Source organism: Notamacropus eugenii, chromosome 2, assembly GCF_028372415.1.
Source record: "Notamacropus eugenii isolate mMacEug1 chromosome 2, mMacEug1.pri_v2, whole genome shotgun sequence".
Classification (NCBI taxonomy): Eukaryota; Metazoa; Chordata; class Mammalia; order Diprotodontia; family Macropodidae; genus Notamacropus; species Notamacropus eugenii.
The window spans coordinates 191248383-191262401 of NC_092873.1; the positions used below are offsets into that span (position 1 = coordinate 191248383).

Below are 14019 nucleotides of genomic sequence, written 5' to 3' on the forward strand. Positions count from 1 at the left end.
AATAGAGAACATCTCTAAGACACTAAGATTTGAACCCTTCCCTAAAAGCTACAGTGAGGTATGGAAAGTGAGACAGCTGGAGTAGGTGGCTCCTAACTCAGATTCAAGGACGTGTCTCTTGATGACAACCTCTTTTCTTCCTAGGTTTACTCCGGGACCACCTAGGTTCTTATGATGTGGCCTTCTACCTCGCTGGAGTCCCACCCCTACTGGGAGGAGCTGTGCTTTGTTCAGTCCCATGGATCCATGAAAAATGGAAACAAAAAGAAATGAGCATCATTGGAGGGGAGAAGCTGGAGAAAATGTTGGAAAACCAGACCACTCTGCTCCCGAGCTCACCTGGGATCATTAAAAAAGACTCTGATCCTGTTTTTTAATGCTCCAGGATTCTGCCAGACTGGACTTGTTACAGCAAGTTTTCTTTTTTTTTTTTTTATGAATTGGAAGTTTCTTTCTTTCTTTTTTTTTTTTTTTAATAAATAGCATTATAGGAATAGCATTAGAATGGTAAAATGAGATCATTACGGAGCAAGAACCCTTTCTTATCATTCAGTTAGCTTTCTGACATTTCTGAGACCAAGGGCAGGGACTTTGGTAGTGGAAAAACATGACTTGAAATCAAATCACACTTGTCAATGAGAGAAAAATTTATGCATGTCCCAGGAAAATCAAATTCTGAAAACTGTGAAAGCTATTTAGCATGTGTAAAGTTTATAAAATACCTCAAGCTACACTGGAAGGGTTACAGTCTGTTTAAGACTGGATTTCTTGCTTGGTCTCTGAACTATCGAACTGATTAGTTCTGGTATCTCTGTTATTAATTTCTTTTGCTATGTTAAATAATTTTTTAAAAAAAAATAAAGCATAGATCTTACTTCCCCAGAAAATTGACACTTAAATCCTATACTTTGCTGCTGATAAGTTATGAAATGTTCACATCATAGCCTGAACATTTTCCATTGTGAATTTTGTTTTTGAGCCAAATGAGGCCTTTCCTAGGGCAGGAGCTGAAACGCATGCACATTGAATATGTGAGACACAAATGTCTCGGAGCAGTGGTGCAGAATTCAGCCATGTCTTCCATTTTATATTCCCTGTTGTGGGCCTACAGTGTGTTTTAACACTTGAATATTCTGTAATTTGCGGGGTCTAAAAAAGAACACACAAACCCCAACCCAAATTAACTGAAGACTTTGAATTACAACCCTAACGTACACTAGAGTGAATTAGAGAAAACTTGATAGCTTGTATTTTAAATTCTTTTGCTCTTCTGGGTCAGTTAGATCCAAAAAGCTGACTTTTTTTAGATGCATGTTAGGCATGCACCAAGCTGCAGTTATACGCACAAATAGACAAAAATCTTGTATTCATGTAGACAGTCTCCATTTCTAATAGAACTAGTTGCTTAAACTCTCTATGAATGTAGTGGTCTGCTGTGACTCCAAATTATTTGTGAAACAATCCTGCATACTCATAACTTTCTGGAAAAATATAATCATAATTATTGGTCTGTCTTGGTTCCCTTTCTATTAACTTTCCTGCTACTTCTGCCCTTAAAATAAAATCCCGAGCAATTTATCACTTATTCACGTTTAAGAACAAAAACCAAAAGCCTTCTCTTCAACTTCAGGATTAGTCTATATTTTCGTTTTTGTTCAGATCATTGACAGTTCATGTTCAAGATGTACTTAAATCCTAACTCTGTATGCAAATAATTTTGGATACACATTAGAATCTTCCTTAGAGATAGCTTTTGTACACCCGGGGAGATTGCCCGTACTTGCCAGACACCTTTCTTTCTTTCCCAAGTACCATTCGGCTCTTTCTTTTTCTAAATACTTCCCAAATCTTTTGCCCATCCTGAAGGAGAGGGAGAGGTTAGCAAGGGGAAAGGAAGACAGGGTAGAGGGAATGAGTAGAGTGAAAACGAATCCAGTTTTCCTTTTCCCTTCTCAGCTAAGGTACTAAGAAGGTACTTTGGTACTAGAAAAACATGGCTTGAAATCAAATTAAACATGTTTATGAGAAAAGGTATACTACTTCCACACCTTGCTTCTGGCCAGGAGAACTATCTAAAAGAATGATAAATTGTATGGGTGATCTGTTATCTTCTGGAAGAGAGAGGTATGGTTGTAAGTTGAAGTTTTGTGGAGAGTCCAGTAGCTTTTTTCTTTTCTTTTTTGCAGTAGTTTACTCGCTATCTGGCAACTTGAAAAATTCAGAGTGCACCTATTTAAATATGTTATCTAGTTTTACTAGGATTTTAAATAATTTACAGCATAATGACATTCTCTTAGTTAAGTTGAAACTTTCATTCTTTTTATATAATTATTCAGTTACCTATATAATTTGTCTATGCAAAGTTCTGTTAAACATCTTGGTTTATTTCTCTTTTTTCTCTAGGACTTTATATTTCAATCAGAAACAATCAACCATATAAGCTTTGATCATACTGCCCTCTAATACCTATAGGTAGAGCTTTTTCATAATTATGCATAACTGCATATAAATTAACAATCTCTTTATTCATGTCCTGTTAGGTTTCTTTTGCAATGTTGAAGTGGTGCTTTCTTAATAAAAAATGTCTTTGAGATGTCTACAGGAATACCCACGATCAGGACCAAGCATAAAGGCTGCCAACATAAAGCTTATTTTCCAATTACCATAATATTTGAGCACAACCCAAAATGCTGGTCAGTTTTTACGAAGTAATTAGATATCTGCAAAATAGAAAATTCACTCCATTAGAGCTTTAAAACCTTTTATTATTTTATAATTTGGCTGGTTTTAGAGAAAGATATAATTGACTAAAACCTGAAAAAAGGTCCCTTTTTTTTTTTGCCGTTTTCCACATTATGAAACAGCTAAATGACTTAAATATTTGTAATAAAAACAATAAGTTTTCAGCAGTGTTGTGTGTTTGTGTGTATATTACATATATGTAGTTTTTATATCATGGCACTGGAAGTATAACATTGATAGACTTTAAATGTTTTAAAACAATTTATTGCTATCGATATATAATAAAAGTTATTGTTCACTAAAGAACAAAAACCACTTTTATATCATTATGAGAGCTGCTAAATTCTACAAAAAACAACTTATTTAGTGAAAGAATACGTAGAAAGTAGCCCCAAGGTATATATGGTCTGAGATATAATGATTTTAAAAGTTAAAGGCTATGAAAATGGAGATAAATTCTTTATGAAAGTTTCAAATTAAGAGATATTTTAGGATTTCCCTCAAAATAAATCCTTTTTAATTTCTAAAGTGTGACGGAATAATACACTGAATTGAGATGGCGTACTCTGCCCTGATTTTGTTTTATTTTATCTAGAGACATTTTTATTTAGGAAAAGGCCCAATACTAGAATTCTGCTCTTCTCTTCAAATTCTTATAGGGTACCTCAAATATTCAAATCAAATTGGAACATGGGCAAAAGAAGTTCTTTGATTTTACCCAGCAACAACTCTAGGTCCAGTTTTAGGATGGTAGATGCCAAAGGAATATCATAATTCCTTGACTAGATTAGGGTTTTGTTTTCATGAATATCACTTGGGAGGAAAATGAGTCATCCCGTCTTAACGCGCTACTCAGATCCAGAGAATGTTCTACAAGATTTTGTAGCTTCTAGCTTATAGTTGCAGCATTCTTTGAACAGTATCATTTTAAGATTTATAATCCTGAAAACATATTTTTGTTGCATACATAAATAATAAAGGTAAAAAATGGAGAAATTTTTCCATACTCAAAAACACAGACATGACTTTTATCCAAGCTTTAATTTCCATTCATCACAAAAGAATGACTCACGTTGTATTATGCTTTCTTACAAATAGATAAACTTATCTACAAATGATTAGATGGGCTCTACCCAAACTTGGAGAAACCTCTTCTGACCAGTTGTGACTGGTCATTAGGGTTTGAATATCAGCTTTGACCTAAGCTAAGTATGGTGGGAAATTAAAATATTTTTCTCAGTTATAAAAACATGCCTCTTTAAGCCTGAAAAATTACTGGCATAAAATATCAGTAGTGGATCAATTGTAGAATAGGGTATGTACTTTTTTCTTCTATTTTACTCTCAGAAGTGTAAGGCAGCATTGGCATATTGGATCACAAGCTGACCTCAAATCCAGGAAGACATGGGTTCAAGGCCTGCCTCTGGCACATGCTAGATATGCAACCCTGGGTAATTTAACTTTTAGCCTTTCAATACTCTAGGCAACTCTCTTTTTAAAAAAAATTAATATTTTATTTTCCCCCAATTACACGTAAAGGCAATTTTAAACATTTGCTCCAAATTCTCAACCCCCTCTTCCCCCTTTCCCATTCTTCTCTCCCCCGACCCCATTGAAAAAACAAGCAGTTTGACATAGGTTATTCCCATTAGGCAATCCTCTTAACAGCATAAATTATAGTAAAGGGGCTGACTCACATTGGCAGAAATAGTTCCCTGATCTGGGAGTTTCCCAGACTACTGAAATAACAGGTCCAATGCCTATCCTCAGAAGTAATTCCTGACAGAATATTGTCGTATTTCATCTAGTTTTGAATGAATCTAAGTTTAAAAAATATTTTTACAAAGTCCATATCTTTTTTCTTGAAACATTCTCCCCATTTAGCCTGTAAATGAGGTAGAGTGTTATAAGGGGAAGAAGGACTGGACCTGAGTGTTCCAAGGCCCTAGGTTGGAATCTTGGCTTAGCTGCTTTACTTCTGTGTGTGTGTGACCATGGTAATTATTTGACCTCTCTAGTCCCTCACTTGGTCATCTAGGAAATGAGAGGAATATTTTGGATCTGAGGGTTTTTATTGTTGGTCCATAAACTTGGTTTTTTAAAAAATATTTTTGTGATATAATTGACTTCCTTTGTATTCCTATGTGTTTTATTCACTTAATGATATTATTCTGAGGAGGTATTCAGAGGTTTCAACAGTCTACCAGAAGGGGTCATGATTCACCAAAGATTTAGAATTTCTGTTCTAAATGTTCTCCAAGGTTTCTTCCACCTCTAAATGCTTTAGGGAAGCTGTGAATCCCTACATGTTATTCCTTTTTTATTAGTGTTACATTTCCTACATATGGGTGGCCTTTAATAATATTAGCTCATTAGAAAGCTGAGTTGTTTTTGTTTCTTAATCAGTAGGTCTGATTTAGGCAGCCTCTGTCTTTAGCATCAGTGAAGCAGCCACTTTTTACCATAGACACCTCTCTTTCTTCCTTTCCTCTACTGATAGTCTCTTTATTTTCCTTCCTCTTTTTCCCTCAAAAAATGATTGCCAGTAGTATCCTTACACACACTGAGCGTTGCTTGGACTCCATTACTAATGCCTCACATTTTGAGGTTTCTGATCTTCCCTTGGTTTGCCCAGTCATGATAGAGTTTGCTAGAGGATTCCAAAATTTAACTTATGGAGAATTGAAATGGATAAGAATGATCTATATAAACTGGTCTTATGATTAAAGAAATTCTAATATTAAACCATTAAGCTGTCTGGGGGAAAGAAAAAATGAGGTTGTCAACATGTTTTTTATTGATGATATAAGATATTCAATTTATTAATATTTTAAAAAAATATTTCAAAGTAAAATAGTTTCAACATTTCATGATACATTTAGTGAGAAAATAGACTGGAAGATAAGCTCTTCGTGCAAATATTTTCCTATAGTGCTTTTAATTCTTATATCCCATCTTAGCCTCCTTATGAGAGGCAACCTGATAGAGCAGGAAACTAGGATGGCACAGTGGATATACTACCAGAGTTTGATTCAGGAAGATCTGAGTTTCAGTCTTGCCTCGTACACTTATTAACCTTGTGACCCTGGGCAATTCACTTACTCTCTATGTGCCTCAGGTTCTTCATCTGTAAAATGTATCTACTTAGGAATTGTGAGAATAAAATTAGATAATGTCTGTAAAGTGCTTTGCAAGTCTCACATCAATGATTATATCCCATTACAACCTCACTATGAGAAATTGCCTAATGTAAAAGAAAGAGTACTGTATTTGAAATCAGATGTGGGTGGGACCTTGGTTACAACTGAGTTCTACACTAGTTACATGTATGTAACCTTGGGCAATGCATCACTTAAACTTTGGAGTCTTCCTTTTCTAATCTGTTAAATGAGGGAACTGGTCCCAGTCCTATGATCTATAACCTTGTCTACTTAGGGTTTGACATGGTAACACCTTAGAATGATGAACTTTGACTATATCAGCCACAAAATTCCCTTGAATAGGATCCTAGGTGAGTGTAGCTTATGCTAAAATCCACAGTGAATGGATGACCCTAATATATTATTAGCATCAACTCACTCATTTTTTAGAAGAACAAATTGTGAATGTACAAGTTGGCTTAAGGCTTTAGTAACTCTTTCATAATAGAAAAATAATTTTAAATGAAGCTTTAACTGGTTTTGAATTTTAAAAAGAAATATGTTCATTTGTAATACTTGAACCTTCAGTGTTACTGGCATAGAAACTGGAGGGCAATTCTATTATGTTAGAAGTTGGTTTTCAAGGAACAGAAGGGCAATTGATTTTGTTTTCTTGTGTTCTCAATTATGGCTAGGTTGGGAGGTTACAAAGGTGTATCTTGACTGATTAAAACAAAATACTTTTCAAAAGAGGAGTTTTAAGTATAATTTGAAAGAGTTGTGGTGTCTATGTTAGAGTTACCAACCAATCACGAAGGCTTCCCCTGCTGTGGTACTAACAACAACAAAGCATTATCTGCATTTTTTTAAAATTCAGATAGTAACATAGCACTCACTTAATCCTCCAGAGAACATTTCACTGCATTAGTAGTTTGGTAAGTGATTACAAGCATTGCTTTTTGGGTCAACAGTTGTATTGGCAAAGAAGATTTTTGAATGGCCAGTGGCCAAGATTTAGAATGTTTCTGGCAGCCAAAAGCAGTGATGCTGATAGCAGGAATTAGGACTATTTGATTTTCAGTTTGTAGTTTTATAGTCACCTCTGAGAGAAATAGCACATTACTTGGCATTATATATCTATATAGATATTAGAGGCTAGTGCTTTGTGGGAAATTGATTCAGAGAAAATGTTGATTTGCCTTATATTTTGCAGCAACAAAAGGGAATGCATAGCTATTTTCATTGCTGGCATCCAAATTGCATAATTATACGTTGACAGATGCTAGATAGCTCTTCCTGAGAAAATAAAGATCCGTGAAAATATTCAGTGTCACAGTTTTGTTGTGCAAATTTGATTTAAAACTTGATTCTTAGAAAATAAAACATAAGCTTTGGTTTTGCAAAGAACATGGAAAATTTGCTCTTTTTAGAAATGTGCTTTTATGGTTGTCGAAGGACATATTCAGGAAAGTCTGATAAAATCCCCTTTTCTAGTCTCATTTTACCAGATCTCTGGAGATAAAGAATGCCTTATGATTAGCATTTTAAAGATTAACATTAGAACTTTTTTTTTTTTGGCAAGGTAATCTGGGTTAAGTGATTTGCCCAGAACCACGCAGCTAGTTGGTGTCAAGTGTCTGAGGTCTAATTTGAACTCGGGTTCTCCTTACTCCTGGAACCCTGCTCTATCCACTGTGCTACCTAGCTGTCCCAAAGACTAACATTAGGAAAGAATATAAATTTACCTCATTTCTGAAAGTTGAACTAGTACGTTAAAATACTTTTTCTTACAAGTTTAGAAAGCTGTTGGGACTTAAATACAACCTTTTCTGACAATCATTGACTACTTCAGCTTACAGAATCAAGCTGACACTATTTCATAAGATTTGACTTCATTAGAAGAGATTCATAAAGAGAGTTTCACCTTTTGTTGGATAGTTTAAGAAATGTGGAAAGGGTATGCATGCCATTACAGTCTCCCAAATGTCAGTACCCTGTGTTTTATGAGTGTTAGTAACTGACCCATTTTGGCAAATGAAAATAAGGGTAAGGAAAGGAATGGCCTTCAAAATTAACTGAAGGACAGAGCTAACCAATGAACATAATGTATTAGTGACTCATTTATAAAAATGTATTGCCAATGAGAAAACTGTTAGTACCGACTACACCTGGTGATTTGTTATGCTTTGTTAAAAGAACAGAAAGTAAGTGACCATGGTTGTGCCTTATTGATCACTTTGGGGTCTCCCTTTGGGAAGTAAACTCCCTTTTCCTAGGTGGGCCAGGAATCATGGCAATGAATGTCTTTATTCCTGGTGCCTTAAAAAAAATACAATTGGTAAGCATGTTGCATTTGTGCAGGTGGTGGGAATTACCCAATTTAATTAATCAATCTAATTAAAGAATTCTTCTCATCTTTCAGCATGAATGGGACAAAAAAGATAAAGGTTTCCTTCATTAAAGTACTTTACTAAGAATGTATATTATTAAAAATGAATCTGTTTCAATTCCAATTAGTTCTGTGCAAACATCTCAGAGCATCTGATTAGTGATTTTTAGGTGATATGATATAAAGAGGGTTTCTGTCAATTATTTGTAAATGTGTTAAAATATTTAAACAAAAATCCTGTATACTTTTCTTGACTTTTAAAAAATTCCTCTGGTACATTTAATAACTTGTCAGTGATGGATCCAAAGGACTACCTTTCCAATACACTTGGCATTAACTTATTTATATTTTAAAGGATTTCTCTGCAAAAACAGAATAAAAAATAATCCTCTAGGCTTTTATTTTCACTGTGCCCTTGGCTTATGAATGATGAACTTTTTTCACCAAAGAGAGATTAAATTAAGTTTGGTGCTGAATTTAACGTTCTTTTAAAAATATTTTACTCTGTATAGTAGCATAAAGTTAAGCATATGTGTTACAAATTACTATTTTAACTAAGTGTATCATTGTATTGCATTATATATTCCCACCTGTTAGACTTGAGGGAAGTTTCAGCTGCAAACTATTATCCATTTCTAGATATGTATAGATTACTATGTAATTTTCATTAGCTTTAAACTTCTGACACTCACAGAATCTCTATATGAATATTTGAAAAAGCGATGTATGATTTTTTTTGTAGCCAAATGGTGCTCAAATGAATGACTGCCAAGAAAAAAGCCCTATGCATGGATATCAACCAAGGCTGATAACCTGTTGGTACAAATTTGGTACTTTAGTGCAACTAAAGTTGAAGAAAGGTACTCTGTAACTGTGGGCTTGTGAAATTATTTCCTTGGTTTTCTATATCCCTTTAAAAATATATTATCAAGAAGGAATTAAAAATACTTTAGTACTAATTCCCAAAACTTGAACAAATTTGGCTTTCCCCTGGGACAGGAGGTGTATTTATACGATTTATATTTAAGTTCCCATTGATAGCATCGTTTGCCACCTGTCCTTTGACCCTTTGATTAGTGAGAACTGCAGCAAGTTTAAGAATAATGGCCAGTAGCTTTCAGGTTAGTGATTGCTAAGAATTGTTGCTGACTGTTTCAACAGCTTTGACAATTGTTGGTATCTAATTCCTTGGGTTGTCTCACAAACTTTAGAGGTCAGTCAGTAAGCATTTATTAAGTACCTAGTATGTGCTAGGCACTGGCCTAGGCTCTGGAGAAACAAAGAAAAGCAAAAGACAGTTCTTGCCCTCAAGGAGCTCACATTCCTTTACCTAGTGCAAACAATGACTAAGTGAAGGGTTGTGTATGCATTCCACATACTACACATTCCATGAGCATAGACATTGCAGGCTTTCCAAATCTGTTCCCTCATGTTTTAACTTAACTAGTTAATACGACTGTTACTATTACTACTAGCTTGTGTGTTCAAGGGGCAACTGAGTCTTCTTACCTAATGACACCAAACATTGGAACCTCTGATGTGTAACTGGCATAGAACATGCTTGGATGAAAGTTATTTTTTTTAGTTATGCCTTTGTTTAACTCAAAAGCTAGATCTAAGATAAACAGAAATCTGCAGTATTATTTACAAAGAAAAGTTTTGACTTTAAATGTTTATCTTAGGCTTTTGGTATAATGCAGAGTTTTCATATTGGTTATCTTCTTGTTTTGTTATATTATATGAGAATTTGTTTTATCCTACAAATCTTCAAATTAGTGGGAAAATTTGATCATAGGAAGTCATCAAATACTAATATTACAGATACATGCTGTCTATTGCAGTGCAGCCCTACTTCTCTCACTGTCTATATGGGATGCTATTTTGGGCATAATGGTTGTTTAAATATAGATCACTATGCTATGGATTTGATCCTACAATACTCTGTAGTGTAATATTTGCTATTTTACATTTTTAATGACTATTTTTAAGGGTATGATTTGTAACTGATTTTTATATGCAACTGAATGTAGATTTGCAACTTTTTTAGAAAACAAAATAAACTTTTTAACAATTTGGAGGTTAATATACTTCACAGGACAAATGTGAAACTTTTTGGTCAAAGCAATAAAATTTAAAAATTAAGTTGCTACAAAACTTTGAGTTTGTTTATACATTTCCTTGCAGAACAAAGAAGGGGAGCTGAAATAAAGGAAATAATCCTATGTTACACAAAAGCCACAAAATTATCCATTATGAGAAATGCATATATATTCCAAATATGTTCAGATAAAGTTATTTCTCAAAGGAAGAACATAATAATTCAGATCAACACAAAACATTGGAAAAAGAACAAAACATTTCTATTCTGCTTTATGAACATTTTGATTTTCATTGTTGCAGATTTACCTTCCTGATTTGTTTCTGATGATAATACTAAAAGGAACTTTTAGCCACTGTTAACACAAACCAACTAACAGCTGGGAGAGGGGACCAAGAAGTATGTTGAAATTTAAAACTTGTTATTTGCAAATGAGTAAACTTGTTATAAAGATCCACACAGATCTTTTCTGCCTTTCACGTGTTCATCTAGTTTCATTCTTAAATGCCATTAGGATGACTTTGAATGTCATTGTCATAGAGGAGATCTAGGGCAGGGTCCAAGTTGAAGAGGGATTCCTTATACATTCTGAGATCCTCCAAATCAGTCAGGATTGCAACAAGAGTGAGGGACAGCCTATAAGCATGGCCGCAACTGTGTGCTGCAACACTGGCTTCTATGCAATGTGAAGAGAATGCAAGGAAGGCCCCCAGCATGTTGAGTGGACCCCTGGGCTGAGTAAGGAAGGGCATGGATAAGAGTCACACAAGATAGGAAAGCATGAAAAGTTATACTCTGAAGGGAATACTCACATCAATGAAATCACAGTAAATTTCACAATATAATCACTAGAGTATTGGGAATATATTTGCTAGCTTTCCAAATGCTTTCACATACATTATCTCATTTAATCCTCACAACAGTCCTGTGAGGTGGTTAGTACAAATATTATGATGCTCATTTTATAGCAATCACCGTTAAAGGAAACTGAAGCTCAGAGAGGTGAAGTCATTTGTCCAAGGTCACCTTTGAACTGAACTGAATATAAAGAATATGTAAAAATAATATAAAGAAATTGAATATAAAGAACTGAGATTAAACTCGGGTCTTCTGCTTCTTATTCCAATATTCATTTCCACTGCTACATGTGGCTATTTCTGCCATCTCTTTATCCAAAATAACCTCTGCAGTTCAGATTCTATGGTTTTCACTCGTGTCTACGGATGTATCTTGGGGGACCAGGTGGGACAACGAAGAGGCAAATAGGTGCTTGCCTTGCAACTTGATATAAAGCCCATGAAAGTCAGTTGTTTCTACTGTGTTACATCATCCAAGAGGATCAAGTGAAACAGAACTTGACTTACCATGGTAAGAAAAGCAAATGAGTGGCTTAAGGAGGGGATACCATACACACTCAATTGGGTATGGAAACTGTCTTACCCTACAGCAAAGTAGGGGGAAGGGGATAAGAGAGGGGAGGATGATAGAAGGGAGGGAGTAATCAGAAGCAAACACTTTTGAAGAGGGACAGGGTCAAAGGACAGAATAGAATAAATGGGGGGCAGGACAGGATGGAGGGGAAATATAGTTAGTCTTTCACAACATGACTATTATGGAAGTGTTTTGCAAAACTACATGTGTTTTACAAAACTACATATATTTATGTGTGTGTATATATATATATATCCTATATTGAATTGCTTGCCTTTTCAAAGAGGGTGGATGGAGAGGGAGGAAGGGAGAGAATGTGGAACTCAAAGTTTTAAAAACGAATGTTAAAAATTGTTTTTATATGCAACCGGAAAATAAGATATACAGGCAATGGGATATAAAAATCTATCTTGCCCTACAGGAAAATAGAAGGGAAGGGGATAAGAGACGGGGGTGTATGTGTGTGTGTGTGATAGAAGGAAGGGTAGATTAGGAGAAGGGGTAATCAGAATGCATGCTGTCTTCGGGTAGGGGAGGGGAGAAATGGGGAGAAACTTTGGATCTCAAAATCTTGTGAAAGTTAATGTTGAAAACAATAATTAATAAATAAAATTAAAAGAAAAGCAAATGAGCTAAATAAAGATAGGTCATAGGATTTGGAGCTGATAAGGCTCTGAGAGATTATCTGCCAAACTCTTCACCTTACAGCTAAGAAAATATCAGGAACTTAAAAAAAATGTTTGAGGGTCACTTTTGGGAGCAGGGTTCATTTGTTTTTGGGTCTCACACAATTACATCTGCGACTATAGCTACCTCTAGGTCAACAATCCTCTACTATTATCAAGCAAGGCACAAAACAGGCTAGCCATATGCCAACAAAGGCAAAGTTCTACTAATATTTTGAACATTGTTCTTATACGAAGTGTATAAAAAAAATTAGTGCAGTTTTAAGCTCTAATAGCAGAGCAGCAAGTCTTCCAATCACTGAGGTGAGAATGACAACTGGTAAGCACAACATAAGGAATTATCAGCTGGAGACAACAAAGTCAGTGGAAGGGAAGGAACTGGGAGGTAGACATTGACTGAAGCTGATCTCTCTGGGATTCCTCTGATGGCTTCCCTACAGTAACTTGCAGGAAAACATTTCTCAGCTTAGGTCTGAGACACTTGAAAATACTAAGATCCTGAGTCTGGGACCTGTGGGAACTGAGGTTAGTATACTTTATGTACATGTGTGTATCACATTTACTGATTTTTCTTTTCTTGAAATAGAACTTTCAATAAGTGGCTTTAAAACCTTAGCATTATTTTCCATTTGTTTCTCTTCCTTACCACTCACATCCATTCACTCACTCAACACTTAACACAGTCTTTTGCACATGTGTGAAACAAAATACAAGAAGAAATGTTAAGTCCTATGGATTCTACCTTCATACTCTCATAAAGAGCACCCCCCCTACCTTTCACTACACACCCAAAGCCTCCGAAAAAGTAATCCCATTTCTGTATCTTTCTCTTTCTACTTGAGTTTGCCTAGACTCATTTTTTTTTAAAGTAACATGTTGAATTTATTATATACTTTTAAGAAAAGCAGACTCTATATAGAGATTTGCAGTTTCATGTAGAAATCCCTGTTTCTTTTCCACTTTGTTTATGGAAATGTTTCTTCCTTATCCCCTTCAAAGTACAAAAGTAAAATTTCAAAGAGAATTCCTGTTTTAAGGGCTTTGAATAAACAACAATGCCCTATAGCTGCCCTGCATGGAAGCCTGTTTTGTTTCTCGATTTTTGTTACTACTGTGTATCTCTATGTCCTTGTCATTGTGTTTGTCTTAGAATGGAAATTACAGGAAGCCAAAGAACATTTGTGTTTTGGTTAATCTAAACATCTAACTATCAAGCAATGTCTTTGGACAAAAAAAATTCTAATTTGGTTAATACAATTTTCAACAATTCAATGTTTTTCTGTCGCTCTTTTCCTTCTTTTTTTAAGCTTTTATTTAGTATTTTATTTTCCCCCAGTTACATGTGCAAACAAATGATAACATTCATTTTAAAAACTTTTAATTCCAAATTCTCTCCCTTCCTCCTCCTCCCCTCACTGAGAAGGCAAGTAATTCCATATAGGATATACATATGTAGTGATAGTCACTTTGTGAAAGAAAGCAGACAAGAAAAAAATGACTCAGAAACCTCGGGTCAGGGTGTCCTGCTTCCCT

General features: G+C 35.0%; 1 protein-coding gene across 3 annotated transcripts in view; it reads left to right on the forward strand.

Moving 5' to 3' along the window:
• The window catches only part of SLC16A10 (solute carrier family 16 member 10), a 152601-nt gene extending 149692 nt beyond the window's left edge, over nt 1-2909 (forward strand). For all 3 annotated transcript variants that reach the window (XM_072643062.1, XM_072643063.1, XM_072643064.1), the window contains one exon: nt 145-2909. In XM_072643062.1, the coding sequence (XP_072499163.1) occupies nt 145-377 (233 nt within the window). In that variant the 3' untranslated portion in view covers nt 378-2909. The remainder of the gene's footprint in view (nt 1-144) is intronic.
• The last annotated feature ends 11110 nt before the right edge of the window (nt 2910-14019 follow it).